The sequence below is a fragment of the Epinephelus fuscoguttatus genome, linkage group LG16 (genome assembly GCF_011397635.1).
Source record: "Epinephelus fuscoguttatus linkage group LG16, E.fuscoguttatus.final_Chr_v1".
NCBI lineage: Eukaryota > Metazoa > Chordata > Actinopteri > Perciformes > Serranidae > Epinephelus > Epinephelus fuscoguttatus.
In genome coordinates this window covers 18,186,480-18,200,680 of record NC_064767.1, presented here as the reverse complement: position 1 = coordinate 18,200,680, position 14,201 = coordinate 18,186,480, and the positions used below count along the sequence as shown (strand labels likewise).

At 43.2% G+C, this 14,201-nt stretch overlaps 1 protein-coding gene across 1 annotated transcript in view; it reads left to right on the top strand.

Annotated features, from left to right (window-relative positions):
* LOC125903130 (protocadherin-15-like) overlaps positions 1 to 14,201 on the top strand; it is a 324,152-nt gene that overhangs the window by 198,794 nt on the left and 111,157 nt on the right. The window contains exon 18 of the mRNA XM_049599840.1: positions 7,160 to 7,253. Within this exon, the coding sequence (XP_049455797.1) occupies positions 7,160 to 7,253 (94 nt within the window). The remainder of the gene's footprint in view (positions 1 to 7,159; positions 7,254 to 14,201) is intronic.

The following is a 14,201-nucleotide window of genomic DNA, read 5'->3' as shown; positions in this document are numbered from 1 at the left end:
TTCTATAAGGCAATGAATATTGCGGAGGGCGTGGCTCATCACATAAAGGTGTATAACATCTCAAGGGTTTCACCGATCACCACGCAACTTTGTAGGCATATGACCACACATAATCTGAGGGGACCCCTCTATTACTGACCCCATCAAACAAAATGGGGGCGCTAGAGAGCTAATTTCCTATCTAGGCCTAACCGCTATATCGATTTTTACTAAACTTGGTAGATATGTAGAACAGGACGTCTCAAGGTGACTGGAGAAATTTAACTCTGATTGGCAACTGGGTGGCGCTATAACAACAGAAAAATGCTTAAAAATGCTAAAAAGCGACCGATTGCTGTGGCTCCCCCTGTGGCCCACAACTTTTGGTATGACTCATGGTATGGTATGCTGTACATAATCACGGAAACTGTCAGTGTGTCATTCTGTCTGTCCCATGTTTTTCTACTCACTGACGTGGTCAATCTATGTGAAACTGCACATAGGCATTGAGGATTGGCATAGGTAGAAGGTGACAAAGCTACCAATGGGTATGGACTAGTATTTATAACAGACTGATATTTACGGAAGAAGGGATAGGTATCCTTCAGCTGTGACTGGCTGTTCCTTGTCACATGACATGTGGTGTGCACTGCTGCGTTCCAAAAGTAAAAAAAAAAACACAGTAAAACACAGAAACCGTTTATCTCAGGGTGCAGCCCTGAAAAAGAGACGCTCAGGAGTGCGCGCGCACCACCCTGGTGTTGCTCTGGCGTTGCTCTGGCATTGCTCTGGCGTTGCTCTGACGTTGCTCTGGTGTTTGAGCACGCCTACGTGTGTCTCCATTGAAAACAATGAATTTGAGGACGCAAAAAACGTGGCATGTGTACGACTTCTTAGGGACTTTTTAGCTCTGATTGGTTGTTTTCATTCACGCACAGTAAGGCTATTAGGAGCGCAACAATGTCATAGAGTACGCGGAGGAGTATGATTTTCTTTCTCAGTTTAAGAAAATATGAAAAAAAATTAATTAAAGTTACCAATTACAGCTCTAACTGTCACTACATAATTAAATGTGTCCTATAGTAGAGCTCTCTTGCTGTGTTATTTGTTACTGTTTGCAAGACAGTAATAGACTAAGTGGTATGGTGAGGTAAAAAGGATATGTTCTTTTCATATATCATGAGAATACCATTAGAGTATATGTAAGCTGAAAGAACACAATGAGAGACATAATATTTTACCCAGCCAGGGTGATTAGGTCAGAGCTACTGGCAGCTAATGGGCAGAGCTGACTCAGAGGAGCTTTGCAGAAATAACCACACAGAGTAAAACTTTATTTGATAGCTGGCTCTATTCAGAGCTTCTTTCCTTTTTCTCTCCAACCCTATCCCCTTCTCTGCCTTTCTGCTGACTGAGAGAGGACAGGACATAAAACACCACACATTTCTGGAGAGGAAGTTGACCCCCCTCTTGGCTTACCTCTCATAATCAACATCGGCATTTGAAAAACCCACCTCACTCAACCACTAGTCGAGAGCAAGGAAACGGCATAAAATATTAAAGTGCTGGGTGCTTTTTACCATTAAATAAGCAAGCATGTATGGAGGGAAGAGACGTGGGGAGACTGAAAATGCAGGACCCTGCCAGACACGTTTCTCACTAATTGATTAAAGCCTCTTTTGTCTGCATCCTCGGTCTCCCAGCTATGCAAGGACAGGCAGTGTTGCAGCAGTGTATCCCTGCCTTTTGTTTACTCTTAATCTGCCCCAGTGTTAAAATTGTTTGTTTTAAGAAGGGATGCTTACATTTGGTGTCATAGTGGTAATGGTAAGCAAAAACACAATGACACGTTAAAATAATAGGAGACTGCTATTTTTGCTGTTGCCACTGTGATCTTTTCAACAAGCTATGACAGAAATCTTTTTGAAACAGATCCGCCTCCTTGAGTACATTCTCCGTATGGCAGAAATATTACAATCCCATCACAAGCTCTCAGCTACCTTGCAATATAATAACTTCAAGCAGGTGCTGATTTAGCACATGATGAATCAAAGAATGATTAGCTGGTGTGCCTGATGAGTTTGCAGTATACAGAGCCCTACCTTCAGAACGCTGATATGATGCAGTGAAGAGATTTTCGCATTGCTGCATGTTTGGATTCAGGCTACATACAGGGCTGGCTCAATCTAGCTATTATGAATAATGAGCTCTCCAGTCTATAACTCCCTATAAATGGGGCAGGTTGTCCCGAGGGGATAGCTGGAAATGCATCAGATTTACTCACCATTATGGTAGAGAGCAGGGCACACCCTTGAATCAGTGGCTCTGAGTCTGTCAACCAGCAGGCGCCGTACAGAGAGCACTCAGTAATGACATACTAACTGGCAGAGACAGGATCACAGTTCACACATCATAAAGAAGTGTCAAGTGTTTCTAGTGAAGTCCAGCGTCTGGTGTGACTGATGATCACTTAAGACATGCTCCATTGTCAGAACACAGTACTCAGAGTAACTTTGAATGTTATAGTCAGGTTGTTTTTTGTGTGGCAATATTGTATTGATAGACAGCCTCCAAGCAATGATTTTTTAAATTCTATACTTTATTAATATTGCAAATACCAATTATACCTTTGGTACACACTTGACTATTAAAATCAGTTGCTTTTATAAGTCCACTAGAAACCTTTTGCTGCAATAAAAATGGCTGAAGTGAGAAACTTTATCTTTAAAACAGTAAAGTTGTCCTTTAGGGACATCTCACTAGCCACTTTATTAGGTACGCCTGTCCAGCTGCTTGTTACACAAATAACTAATCAATGAATCCTGTGGTTGCAACTCAGTGCATTTGGGCATGTAGCCATTGTCAAGACGTCCTGCTGAAATTCAAACTGAGCATCAAAATGAGGAAGAAAGCTGATTTAAGTGACTTTGAACATGTCATGGTTGTTGTATATCTCAGAAATTGCTGATCTACTGAGATTTTCACACACAACCATCTCTAGGGTTTACAGAGGATGGTCTGAAAAAGAGAAAATATCCAGTGAGCATCAGTTCTCTGGGTGAAAATGCCTTGTTGATGCCAGAGGTCAGAGGAGAATGGCCAGATTGGTTCAAGATGATAGAAAGGCAACAGTAACTCAAATAACCACTGGTTACAACCAAGGTCTGCAGAAGACCATCTCTGAACCAACAACACATCCAACCTTGAAGCAGATGGGCTACAACAGCAGAAGACCACACCAGGTGCCACTCCTGTCAGCTAACAACAGGAAACTGAGGCTACAGTTCACACAGGCTCACCAAAACTGGACAATAGAAGATTGGAAAAACGTTGCCTGGTCTGATGAGTCTGGATTTCTGCTGCCACATTCAGATGGTAGGGTCAGAATTTGGCGTAAACAACATGAAAGCATGGATCCATCCTGCCTTGTATCAACGGTTCAGGCTGCTGCTGGTGGTGTAATGGTGTGGGGGATATTTTCTTGGCACACTTTGGGCCCCTTAGTACCAACTGAGCATGGTTTAAACATCAGTATTGGCCTCAAAAGATCCAGTATCGATCAGGCCATAATCCACAGATTTTGCTGCTATCCTTTTTTCATTGATAACAGCATACCCTTTGAAGCTAAAGCTTTTTTTCTGTAGCTTGTCAGAGTCACAAAAACCTAACCTAGAGACCATGCCAACTTTGATTCTTGGGCTTTTTTCAGTGCCCATGTCTCCAGTTGGCAACCGATTGTCATTGCTTCACAGTGAAATTGAAACTGAAATTGAAAAGAGTTCAGAAGAAGTTGCACTTTTTATTGCCCTGTGAAACCAAACACTGCAGAGTCTGTTCTAAGTAAACAGACTCAAAACAAGTCTATTAAATGATGCTGCTCAAGTACAAATAAGTGTCACAAATTTGTCTTTAATTTCCTGTCATGGAATCACTGAAGTTTATCTTATATTGAGAGATTGTTAATGAATCAGAGTTGTTGGATCTAAGGTAATACATTAATGCCACCTGGCACTATCCCTCTGTACATCAAGACCAATTTACTATTTAGAGGCATGATCTGAGCAGAATGATAAATGGACTTAGTGCGGCTGGGATGGATAGCCTCTAACCCGCACCATTGTCGCTGCAGACGATGCTGTTAACAGCACCCTGTCAGTCTGACAACATCTTTTCATTCGGGGTTGCTGGAGAGAGGAGGCTGGACGCTATCACACATGATCAGTGAACCTCTCAGACCCAGCCGCTCAAGTGTGGTTCAACACTCCAGATGTAGTAAGGAATAAACTCCCCAGGCTGGCTAAGTGGCATTAATCATTCTAATCTTTGTCATCATCAGCATCAAGATCATCATCATTATCACTGTGATTATGACAATTATCACTGTATATCTTCATTATCATATTCAAATCAAAAGGCTTCCTGCACCTTTAGCTTTACTGAGCTCAGTGGCCTATTTTCAACTCTCATGCTTACGTATAAATAAACATGAGCACAGCGGCCAGTGTGGGATGGTGTGCTGCATTTTTATGGTGTTTTTAGAAAGCTGTTTGCCCTCTTGAACCGCCGATCACGAGGTGTATTGGATTGAAAGCAATGTGTTTACCATAACTTGGGGGCAAGTGCTTTGAGAAGTAGACAGTGTTAATCGAGGTTTCTGTAATTTGCCTGTCAGATTTTTAAGATGAGGCTCTATAGTTTGACGGTTATGGGCCAGAGAGACAGGAAAGAAGCAGCGGTCAGGTTCTGCTTGGACTGTTTGGCCAAAGGAGCTTTAAATTAGAATTGTGAAGGAGCTGGGGGACAGTGGGGAATTGCAACGGGCATTAATCTAGCAGTGCGTTCAGATGCATTCGTCTTTCCTTCCGTTTGCGATTCTGGCAGAGCCTCTCCTGAGTGTGGCAGTGAAATTGTTTTGTGCATGCTGTTTGTGTGTGTGTGGACGTGCACTCACGTGTCTTGCGTGCCTGTGTGTGCAAACAAAGATAATTCAGCGTTCTGCTTGGGAATGCATCCACACTTTGTGTTTGGAATGCCAGAGTGCCAAATTATACCTTGTGAGCGAGCGTGGAGGGCCGCTGTGTCTGCTGCAGTCATTGGAAAGGAAACATGAATCTTTCTGTCTGTAGTCCATGTGCTGTGGGAGCAAGAGGCGGGCTACACAGAGAGAAAGACAGAGTGGGAGCATTTAAAAGCCCACCTGCTCTTGCACAAAACTCATCCTCCTCTATCAGTGACCGTGTTTTATAAATCTGTCCAATCTGGAGGTAAATAAACTCTGAAGTGCAGCCCTCTCCATCACCCTCTGTTGCATCAGTGATAAGGTATCCAAAACCATTGTACAAATCCCATTGTACCAATAGAGTTTGCATGTTCTCCCCATGTGAGCGTGGGTTTTCTCCAGGTGCTCCAGCTTCCTCCCACAGTCCAAAGACATGCAGGGTCCAGGGTGTACCCCACCTCTCACCCAATGTCAGCTGGGATAGGCTCCAGCCCCCCGTGACACCTAACAGGATAATCTGTTATGGGAAATAAATGAATGAATAAATGTACAAATCCCTTAAGATGAATGCTCTTTCTTTATATAACTAGAACCAAATAGGGTTCTTCAGCTTGTCCCCGAAAGAGAACGGTCCAGTCCTACCTAGAACCATCTGTGAAAGGTTGTACCCAATACCCCCTATGAGAGGTTCAACAGAGATCCCTTCTATGGTGTAATGCTGCCACCCAGAACCCATTCTTGGGGTTCTATCAAGAACCTTTTCACCTTCTAATGCCCAGTTCAGACCAATGATTTGCAGCGAGATTAAAGTGTTTTAGAAAGTTACAGAGAAAAGTTGCAGCGGTGTAACCTGGCAGGTCTGACATCGACTCATGCCGGCTGATGTGTCACCTGCAACACAGCTGGTCAAATTGCTGGCTTGTTTAAGAACATGTAGCATGTCATCTGTTTCAACAGCCAGTCGGCTTGTAGTGAAGTACGTTGGTCAAGTCGAAATGACCGCAGACAGCAGGTGCTCCCTCCCCGTCAAGCCCTCTGTTATAGTCCAATGGTTTAATCTACAACTGTAAAACCTATGCAGGGGGTTCTAAAATAAATCAAATGGGGTTGTGTTTTCCGTGTTCATTAGAAAAGTCCATATGAATGTCCCCCTCTTGTGCTATTCACAACCTTATAACTGGATATGGATGCAGTTTTTGGTGGAAGTTAAGTGAATATATTGTCATATAGTCATAAAGAGTTTCTCTTTGTAATTTCTCTATATGTCTGAGCAAAATGTTGACATTCCCACCAGCCTCTTATTTCCCTCTGTCATCATGCCTTTACATTTTCTGCATTACCTTACCTACTTGCTAGCTTGCTAGGTTGTTGGCCTTGATGGTTTCTCGACGTTGATAGGTTGATAGTCACCGTTGCCTAGCAGCGGTGTTCTTCCGACTTAACCTCTTGAACAGCAAGTATATAGTGTGGACAGCTTCTCATGTCGTGACTAGAGCTGACAAGTTAAAAGTCCCACAGGCTTTGGCTTAATGAGGCTCCTGAAGGACTGGAACTAGCACAAACCACAGTGCTCATTTTGCACAACTACATTTCTAGGGGCTAGAGATTTAGTGATATCACGGCCACTACAGCCTCAATGGTGCAGTAGGGTTTGGAACAGAAACTTGGTTCCAAGTTAAAACCCAATACAAAATGCTGGCAGACTGTGTGGTATTGTATGGCATGAAATGATGGTAACGCTATCATTTATGGCTGAACACAAGTAAAATGGACTGATTAAGGGGATTCTACATAGATCTACATTTAAGAATATAATTCGAAACACGGGTAAACATTTGAATATTTGAGTATGAGGATCTTTTAACAACCATTCTTTCAGAAATTCTTGAAGAACTCTTTCTTCAACAAAGGATTATTTGGATGAAGAGTTCTTCATTGAACCCTTAGTCTTACAAAGAACCCCTGAAGGACCCTTTCTTCAAAAAATGTTTCTTCAGAGGCAATTGGCTCTGGGTAGAACCTCTACTGTGCCTTCAGGAACACCCTTTTTGGAACCATTATTTTTAAGAGTGTACACAAACCCCAGTATTATATTCTTATTCTGTGAGGTTGTTGTATCAATGTCTCTGGTTGTCTTTGTGTAATAATAACACACGTGTCTTCTCTGACCCCTCTCTACAGGATTGGCCTTCTGCTACTGGGAAAGCCTCTGGACAGAGAGACCACAGATCAGTACCGTCTGATTGTCACAGCTTCTGACGGCAACCCAGGAGGGGTGAGGCACAACCCTCTTTATTAAACAATTGGCCTGATTCCTCGGGGTCGGCAATCCTCAAACATTTTGAGCACATTATGCTCAAATAAGATCTCCTCATACAAGCTTATTAGCTCGGTAATTTGGCTCGCTGAACCCAAGAGCTTCATTAGCCTGGAAAATCTAATAGTGCATTTGAACTCGCAGAACCTGTGATTTTGTCACAGATTCATAAAATCTGCAGTAGCACTGGAGTTCAGGAGCACCACTTCTTTGTGCCAAACCAATGCGACACCAGGATAATAAGGGTTGCCTACTAATTTAAATCCATGCAGTGTATGTGGACATAATAATTTTGGTAAGCTGTTGAGGTCCTTTAGTGGAATTTCTTTACTGATTGATTGAAGTCATTGAAAAAAGGACAACTGTGAATACAACTGTGTAGGGGTTAGAGTTATTTTTTCCCACAGCACAGATTAAGGTCTTTGAGACTATTAGTCATTTTCCGTTTTTCAAACTCGAATGATTCTCACTCACCAAGCTTTGCAATTAATAAGGCAATGGGCAATTACTACCCTGCAATAATGCTAATATTTTTTCACTGGCAACGTGCTAAGTGATAACTACATAAGCTGGCAAAATATTTTGAACATCAAGGTTTTAAAGATTGCAAATTGAACTGCTGCAAAAAGGTTATGTTTTCTGTTCAGTTTGTTTGTCTGTCTGTTAGTAGGATTACAGAAAAACTGCTTGGCCCAATTTTGATTTAGCTCAGTGAAAGGGTGTAGCATGGCCCAAGGAAGAACCCTTTATATTTTGGAGTGGATGCAAATCACAGGGTGGATGCACAAATGGTTTTCACTTTCAGTAACATTGCAAGAACAGGCATTTTGGCCTTGGCGAAGGTGTGCACTCTCTGAGTTCACCTCTTGGTACATTTGCTGTTAAAATTTTACATCTGGGAAGTGTATTTAGTGAGTGGGTATTTTGCCTTTAGCTGCTTTCATCTATCAGTGCAGTTTTGCTTAACAGAACAGTTATGTGTTGTTTGAATGGCCAAAGGATCATGATATATCGTACATAATTTAGGTAATGTGCTAAATTCATATTAAGACAAGATAACAATTCTTTAGGCAAGAATTTCACTGAAATAGATCAAGAGCAAGTTCAATGTGTGGATACAGCTGCAAACTAGTGGAAGCAGCACTAGTGTTGTGTCTTGCTGTTGAGTTTTCTTGATACCCACTCGCACAGTGGCTATCCTGCATGCAAAGCTAATTCTTAAAGCAGTACTCTGGTGACTTTATATTGCACTTCCATAAAATGTAGTTTCTCATTTAAAAAAAAAAGGAGTCAGCAGCAGCAGAGGCCGAGATATCCTGACTTTTAGGTGCTAATATGGGTCATGCTCCAGAAACACTGTATACTGTATAACATCATGCAACCAGTAGCATATTTTAATTTAATCCTCCTTGTCTAGTAAATGCACACATTTTTTTAAACTCCACATCTCCAAATTGTATTCTGTTGACATCAGTGTGACATTATCAGTTATTTTCTCAGACTTGGAAAAACCTCTCAGAGCTTCAGAAGCAATTACACATCTCTTTTTTTTTCAGCTGAATACTGAATAGTAGTAACAGTATTTAGTAAACTGATCTTTAATTGTAAAATTGTTGGATTGCCCCTTTATAAAACTGCTGCCCTTAGGATGTCATCATGAGTTGTAACTTTTGGGTGTTTACATTCACAGAGCTGTCTTTGTAACTGAAAGTGAATGCTGGCTGCTCCATCTCCCACCGAGAGTTGATAATCATATAAACCGTCTTAATTTAATTAGACTTCACCTCAGTTGGCTCAGTTTTCACAGCTGTCTCTCTCCCAGGCAGAGGTGAAATGCGGCTTCCTTTTTTAAGATGCTGTGCGTGATAGATAATGAACATTAGCTGATGAGCTGTCACAGGAGTGATGCTGATTGCCCCCCTCTCACCTGCGCACACATAAACACTCAGAGCTACAGCTCCTGTTCGTCTGTTGGCAGGCTTTCATGTGTTGGTCAGGTGGAGCTGTATAGAAAGCATATATGCTACCGGTGTGCCCTAGTATTTGTTAGTGTCCCAGAACTGTTGAAGTGCAAAGCGGGGCAGTTAGAGTGGGCGGGACAGAGGAGATGGACAGTGACAAGGTCAGAAACAAGAGAACAGATAAATGAAGAGCGTATAAGGTGGGGCTTCACCTCACAGAATGAGGTAACCACAAGCTGGTGCTCTTTGTCCTAATATTGATGGACAGATTGTACAAGTCTTTACCTGTGTAGTGTGTGTATGTGCATGTGAGTGTGTGTGCGACACGTCTCATCCACAGAGAAAATTACTGGCTGACTCGTGTGGGCTAAATGTCACAGCTAGGAAGAAACGCTGTCACAACAGGAAGGAAGTCGAATGACTGAGAGGGGTAAAGGGCTGCGGGAGGGTGGAGGAGGGGGGCTCATTCAGCGAGACGAAGTGCTGTGAGGAAGGCTGGGGACAGGGAAGTGATCAAAATAAGCACAGGAGGAGGGCACAGAGAGGAGAAAGCGACAGAGAGAAGGAGGGGGACACCAGGGATTCGGATGTGTAATTAGTGCAGAACTTTGGTAACCATGGGAACCGGGCACAAGGAGCGAAGCGAGCCATCCTGCCTTCAGTGCTCTCTGAGTATTGTCAAATCTGCACACACACACACACATACACTCACAAACTTTTTCTCGTTATACTTGTTGAATTTAAACTCTTAATGTAGTGCATTTTGTGCATCCAATCCAGAATGTGTATCCACAACAGTGCAAGCTGTAATCATAACTGCCAAGCAGACTCAGATCCACAAAACTCACCCAGGGGTGTTGGATAAAGCTGTTCTGCTTGCCCTCAGAGGAGAGACGACTAACAGCCTGATCACTTTAGTCCCAACATAGCTTCTGGTCAGGGTTTGTCACTTGAAAAGCAAAAGCACCATCGGCCATTTCTGGATCCCTCAGACAGTGAGGACACAAGACGAGACATCACAGCGCTCCATCTATTTCATGTTAAATAAATAATAGCAGCTCATTAATCACACTCCTGGTTGTAGAGGTAGGCTTTTTTGGCTTTGATAAGAACACCCACGCCAGGATGGAGATGCTAATTGGCTTCAGGTCCTTCTGTTAAGTTGAAAAGAAGTAGATCCCATCACCGCACTGATGGTGAGCTGCGTCCTCTCGTACTTTAGTAGTGAAAGAGAGGCAGAGGAGGCATGAAGTGTGATGTTTTTCAGCATGGGCTGCCATGTCAAGTCATTCATGAAAGCACTTATAATGTATGTCTCAGAAGCCGGAACAAAGAAAACAACAATGGTGGAGGAATTCCCAACAGACAGCAGGATGAAGGTGACATTAATTGGGTCATTTCCTTCGTGACATTGCTGCTGAGTGTCTCATCTGCCAGGGCAACTTCAAACAGCTGTCTACTGGGAAGTATTTTTTCTTGCGAGGGCCAACTCCTCCCACAACCCACCCATCCTTCCTCCCTCAAAGGAGACCATTTACACCATTATTTGCATACAGCTTCATCCCAGTGCACCGAGAGCTTATAGGTTGCGCATGTTCAGCCATTTTTCTCTGTTGATTTATAGGAGTGCTATACGTGTGTCTAGTGTGTCATTGTTTGAAGGTTAACGGCAGTACCTTGCTACACATTGGCTCTGCAAATGAATGGACATCTCAAATGAGGCGGAGGGAATTTGCTTTGGCCAATGAGCTTTGAGATCGAACAACCCTGAACATTATACAAAACACACATAAACATAATTTAATTTACTGTGGACGTGACTGAAGTATAGTCGACAGCTACCCATCTGTCCATCCATTAGTTTTCCCCCACTTATCCGGGGCCAAGTTGTGGGGGTAACAAGCTGAGCAAGGTACTCCAGACATGCCTCTCCCCAGCAGCGCTTTCCAGCTCCTCTTGGTGGATACCGAGGCTTTCCCAGGCCAGATTAGATGTGTAATCCCTCCAGTGTGTTCTGGGTCTACCCCAGGGCCTCCTACAAGTTAGACATGTCCTGAAAACCCTCTGCCAGGAGGTATCAGATGCCTGAAGCATCTCAACCGGCCCCCTGTGACGCAAAGGAGCAGGGGCTTTAGTCCGAGCTCCCTCCAGATGTTCGAGCTCCTCACCCTATTTCTGATGCTGAGCCCAGCCACCCTTCTAAAGAAACTCATTCTGGCCGCTTGTATCTGCAATCTCATTCTGTCGATCACTACCCAAGGCTCATGACCATAGGTGAGCATCAGAATAAAGATGAACATTGAGGCCTACAACTATGATATCTTCCTATACCATAAAAAAGGTGCCAGTGTCGATAAACAGTTGTTGAGTAACAGAATTCTGTATCCTCTGCGCATTGAATCTTTGCCCTAAAAGTAAAAGCATATCATCAGAGGGAGGAAGATGTGATGGATCTGATTTCATGCTTTCATACCCCAGATAGTGGCCCACCCAATCTTACAACCTTAATAGTTTGCTCTTAATAACTACCATCAATATATCTCCCCAACAATGCAGCAGGTTAGTACATCCTGAATAAGTGCACCATGTTTTCTGCAAACAAAACATTAGTGTTGGCGTTTAAATACCACTTGAAATCGCTGATAGTATGTAAGTGCTTGTGGGTGTATTTCTCAACACATTTAATAGTTTTGTTATTCACTTTTACAGGGGTTATGACACCGTCGATGTTTATGTCAGCAATTTGCCATTAATTTGTGTTCCATGTAATAACAAGGCCAAGAGCCCTTTAGCAGCTCTGTGAGGTTGTACTGGATGGGACAAGTAGTGGACGGATTAATATTTTTAGAAGACGTGAGATGATAAGTCAGGGAATCACAAAGAGATGATTTGGGAATGTGAATATCTGTACAAAATGTCAGGGCAATCCATTCAATAGTGGTCATGTTGTGTGATTCCGTTTCCATTTCCATCAGGTGAAAGACTAACAAAAGCTTTATGATCTGCTGATCGGTGTACAGTTATAATGTTGCCTGTCAAAATCTTCAGCAGAAAGTGCCAACAGCAAGAGTGACAGCATAGTTTACATAGTTTAGTCTTTCTAGTGTTATAGTACCACTATACTATAAATTATATAAATATGATTTGAATATCCTGCCAGACCCCTTGTAACTTTCTGACATCTTCAAAGCATTACAGTAGTTTGACCAACAACTTGTGCAACATTTGAGGTACAGCTACATTACATTTGGGGTAGGGCTTTTTATGTAATGGGATAAGTTTTTACATTTTCCCCCCAAACAATGATTATTTATGAGTCTAATAGTGCATTTTGCAGAGTTTGCTGCAGCATATTATAACAGAAGTGGGCCTCAAGTGCAGTAAACTAAAGCTCAACACCTATTCTCACTAATGCCCAGGAGAAAACACTGCTTTACTCAGTTGGCAATACCTCCTAACTTAAAACTGGGGTATGCAGTTTTAATTTGGTGCTTATGGGCAAAAATCCCATAGTAAACTTTGAGTATATTGTTACTGAAGTGGTCTGAGAGAACACCAGACTTCTGCACCTCCTCTTGGCTCTGTTTTCAGACTGGAGAAATCCTGGGCTGTAATGGGAGACTTTGGCCAAGCACAGGTGATTTCAGAGAGAGGGTGTTCCTATTGGCTGTTCTACAAATGCAAATCAAGGTCCCTTCAGTGAAAGCCTGATTCAATGGTAGGGAAAGTTGCTCTTCCAGCATTGGCAACAACTGGCCACACTGCAGAGCAACCCAAAAATGGAAGACGGAATGACTCATCAAAAAGGGACTCTAAAAAAATCTGACGAAAAACAAAGTACGTGCCAATATCAGCAAAGCATTTCAGTGATGGAGAGAAAGTGTTGCTAATAGTCTTCTTCTAACCAGAGCCAAGGGCTTATGGGCCTCATGTCCGCTTCTGTGCAGCTCACGTTAGCTAGAGCGTCCAATAATAGTGTGTCCTCCGCCTCACTCCCCGCTGATGTGGACCACCTTGCCGGGAGGAGAGCGAGCAGCAGCAAGTGCAAACCCCTGACTCCCTACCATATCGGCAAACCTTCCGCTGCTGCCATTACACAGGTTAGACCTAGTACTGCTGCTGGCCACCAGCCCACTTTAACACCCAGCACTGGGGAATTTGCACTGGCCAAATTTAGCCACTACATCTGCCAGCTGACTGCGTCTCAAGAGCTACTGCCTTCTCTCCTTCCAGCAAAGCCGTCCATAGCAGCGGGGAGTAAGGCGTAGGGCCTGTGGAGTGGCTAGCCTTCTTGTCTTAACTCCACTCAAATAGACAAAGAGTGAATGAGTGGGTGTATTCTTAAGATTCTATTTTTTCATTTTTTGGCGGCAGCATGCTGTAGTGGTTAACATCGTAGCCTCACAGCAAGAGGGTTCCCGGTTTGAACCGGGGGTGAGAGGGGCTCACCCGCCCTGGGTTCGAACTCCCGGGCAGGGGAGCTCCTGCGGAGCTTGCATGTTCTCCGGCTTCCTCCCACAGTCCAAAGAGTGCATGTCTTTGGACTGTCTTAGGCTAATTGGTGATTCTAAATTGGCCGTAGGTGTGAATATGAGCGTGAATGGTTGTCTGTCTCTTTGTGTCAGCCCTGTGATAGTCTGGTGACCTGCCCAGGGTGTACCCAACCTCTCGCCCAATGTCAGCGGGGATAGGCTTCAGCCTCCCTGTAACCCCCAACAGGATAAGCAGTTAAAAATGAATGAATTCTGCCTGGCTATGCAGAAATCTTGGCAGATTTAATAAATAATGTATTTGTATTTGGCTGGTTGATGACATTTTCAGAGTAAAGCAACACTAGTATCTTCATAATCTTTTCTTAAATGTACAGATTTGTCTCTGAGTGCCATCTCTTTCCTGATCAGAATTTTTCAGCAGTACCCATCTGTCAGCAGTAACAGTTCAGCAT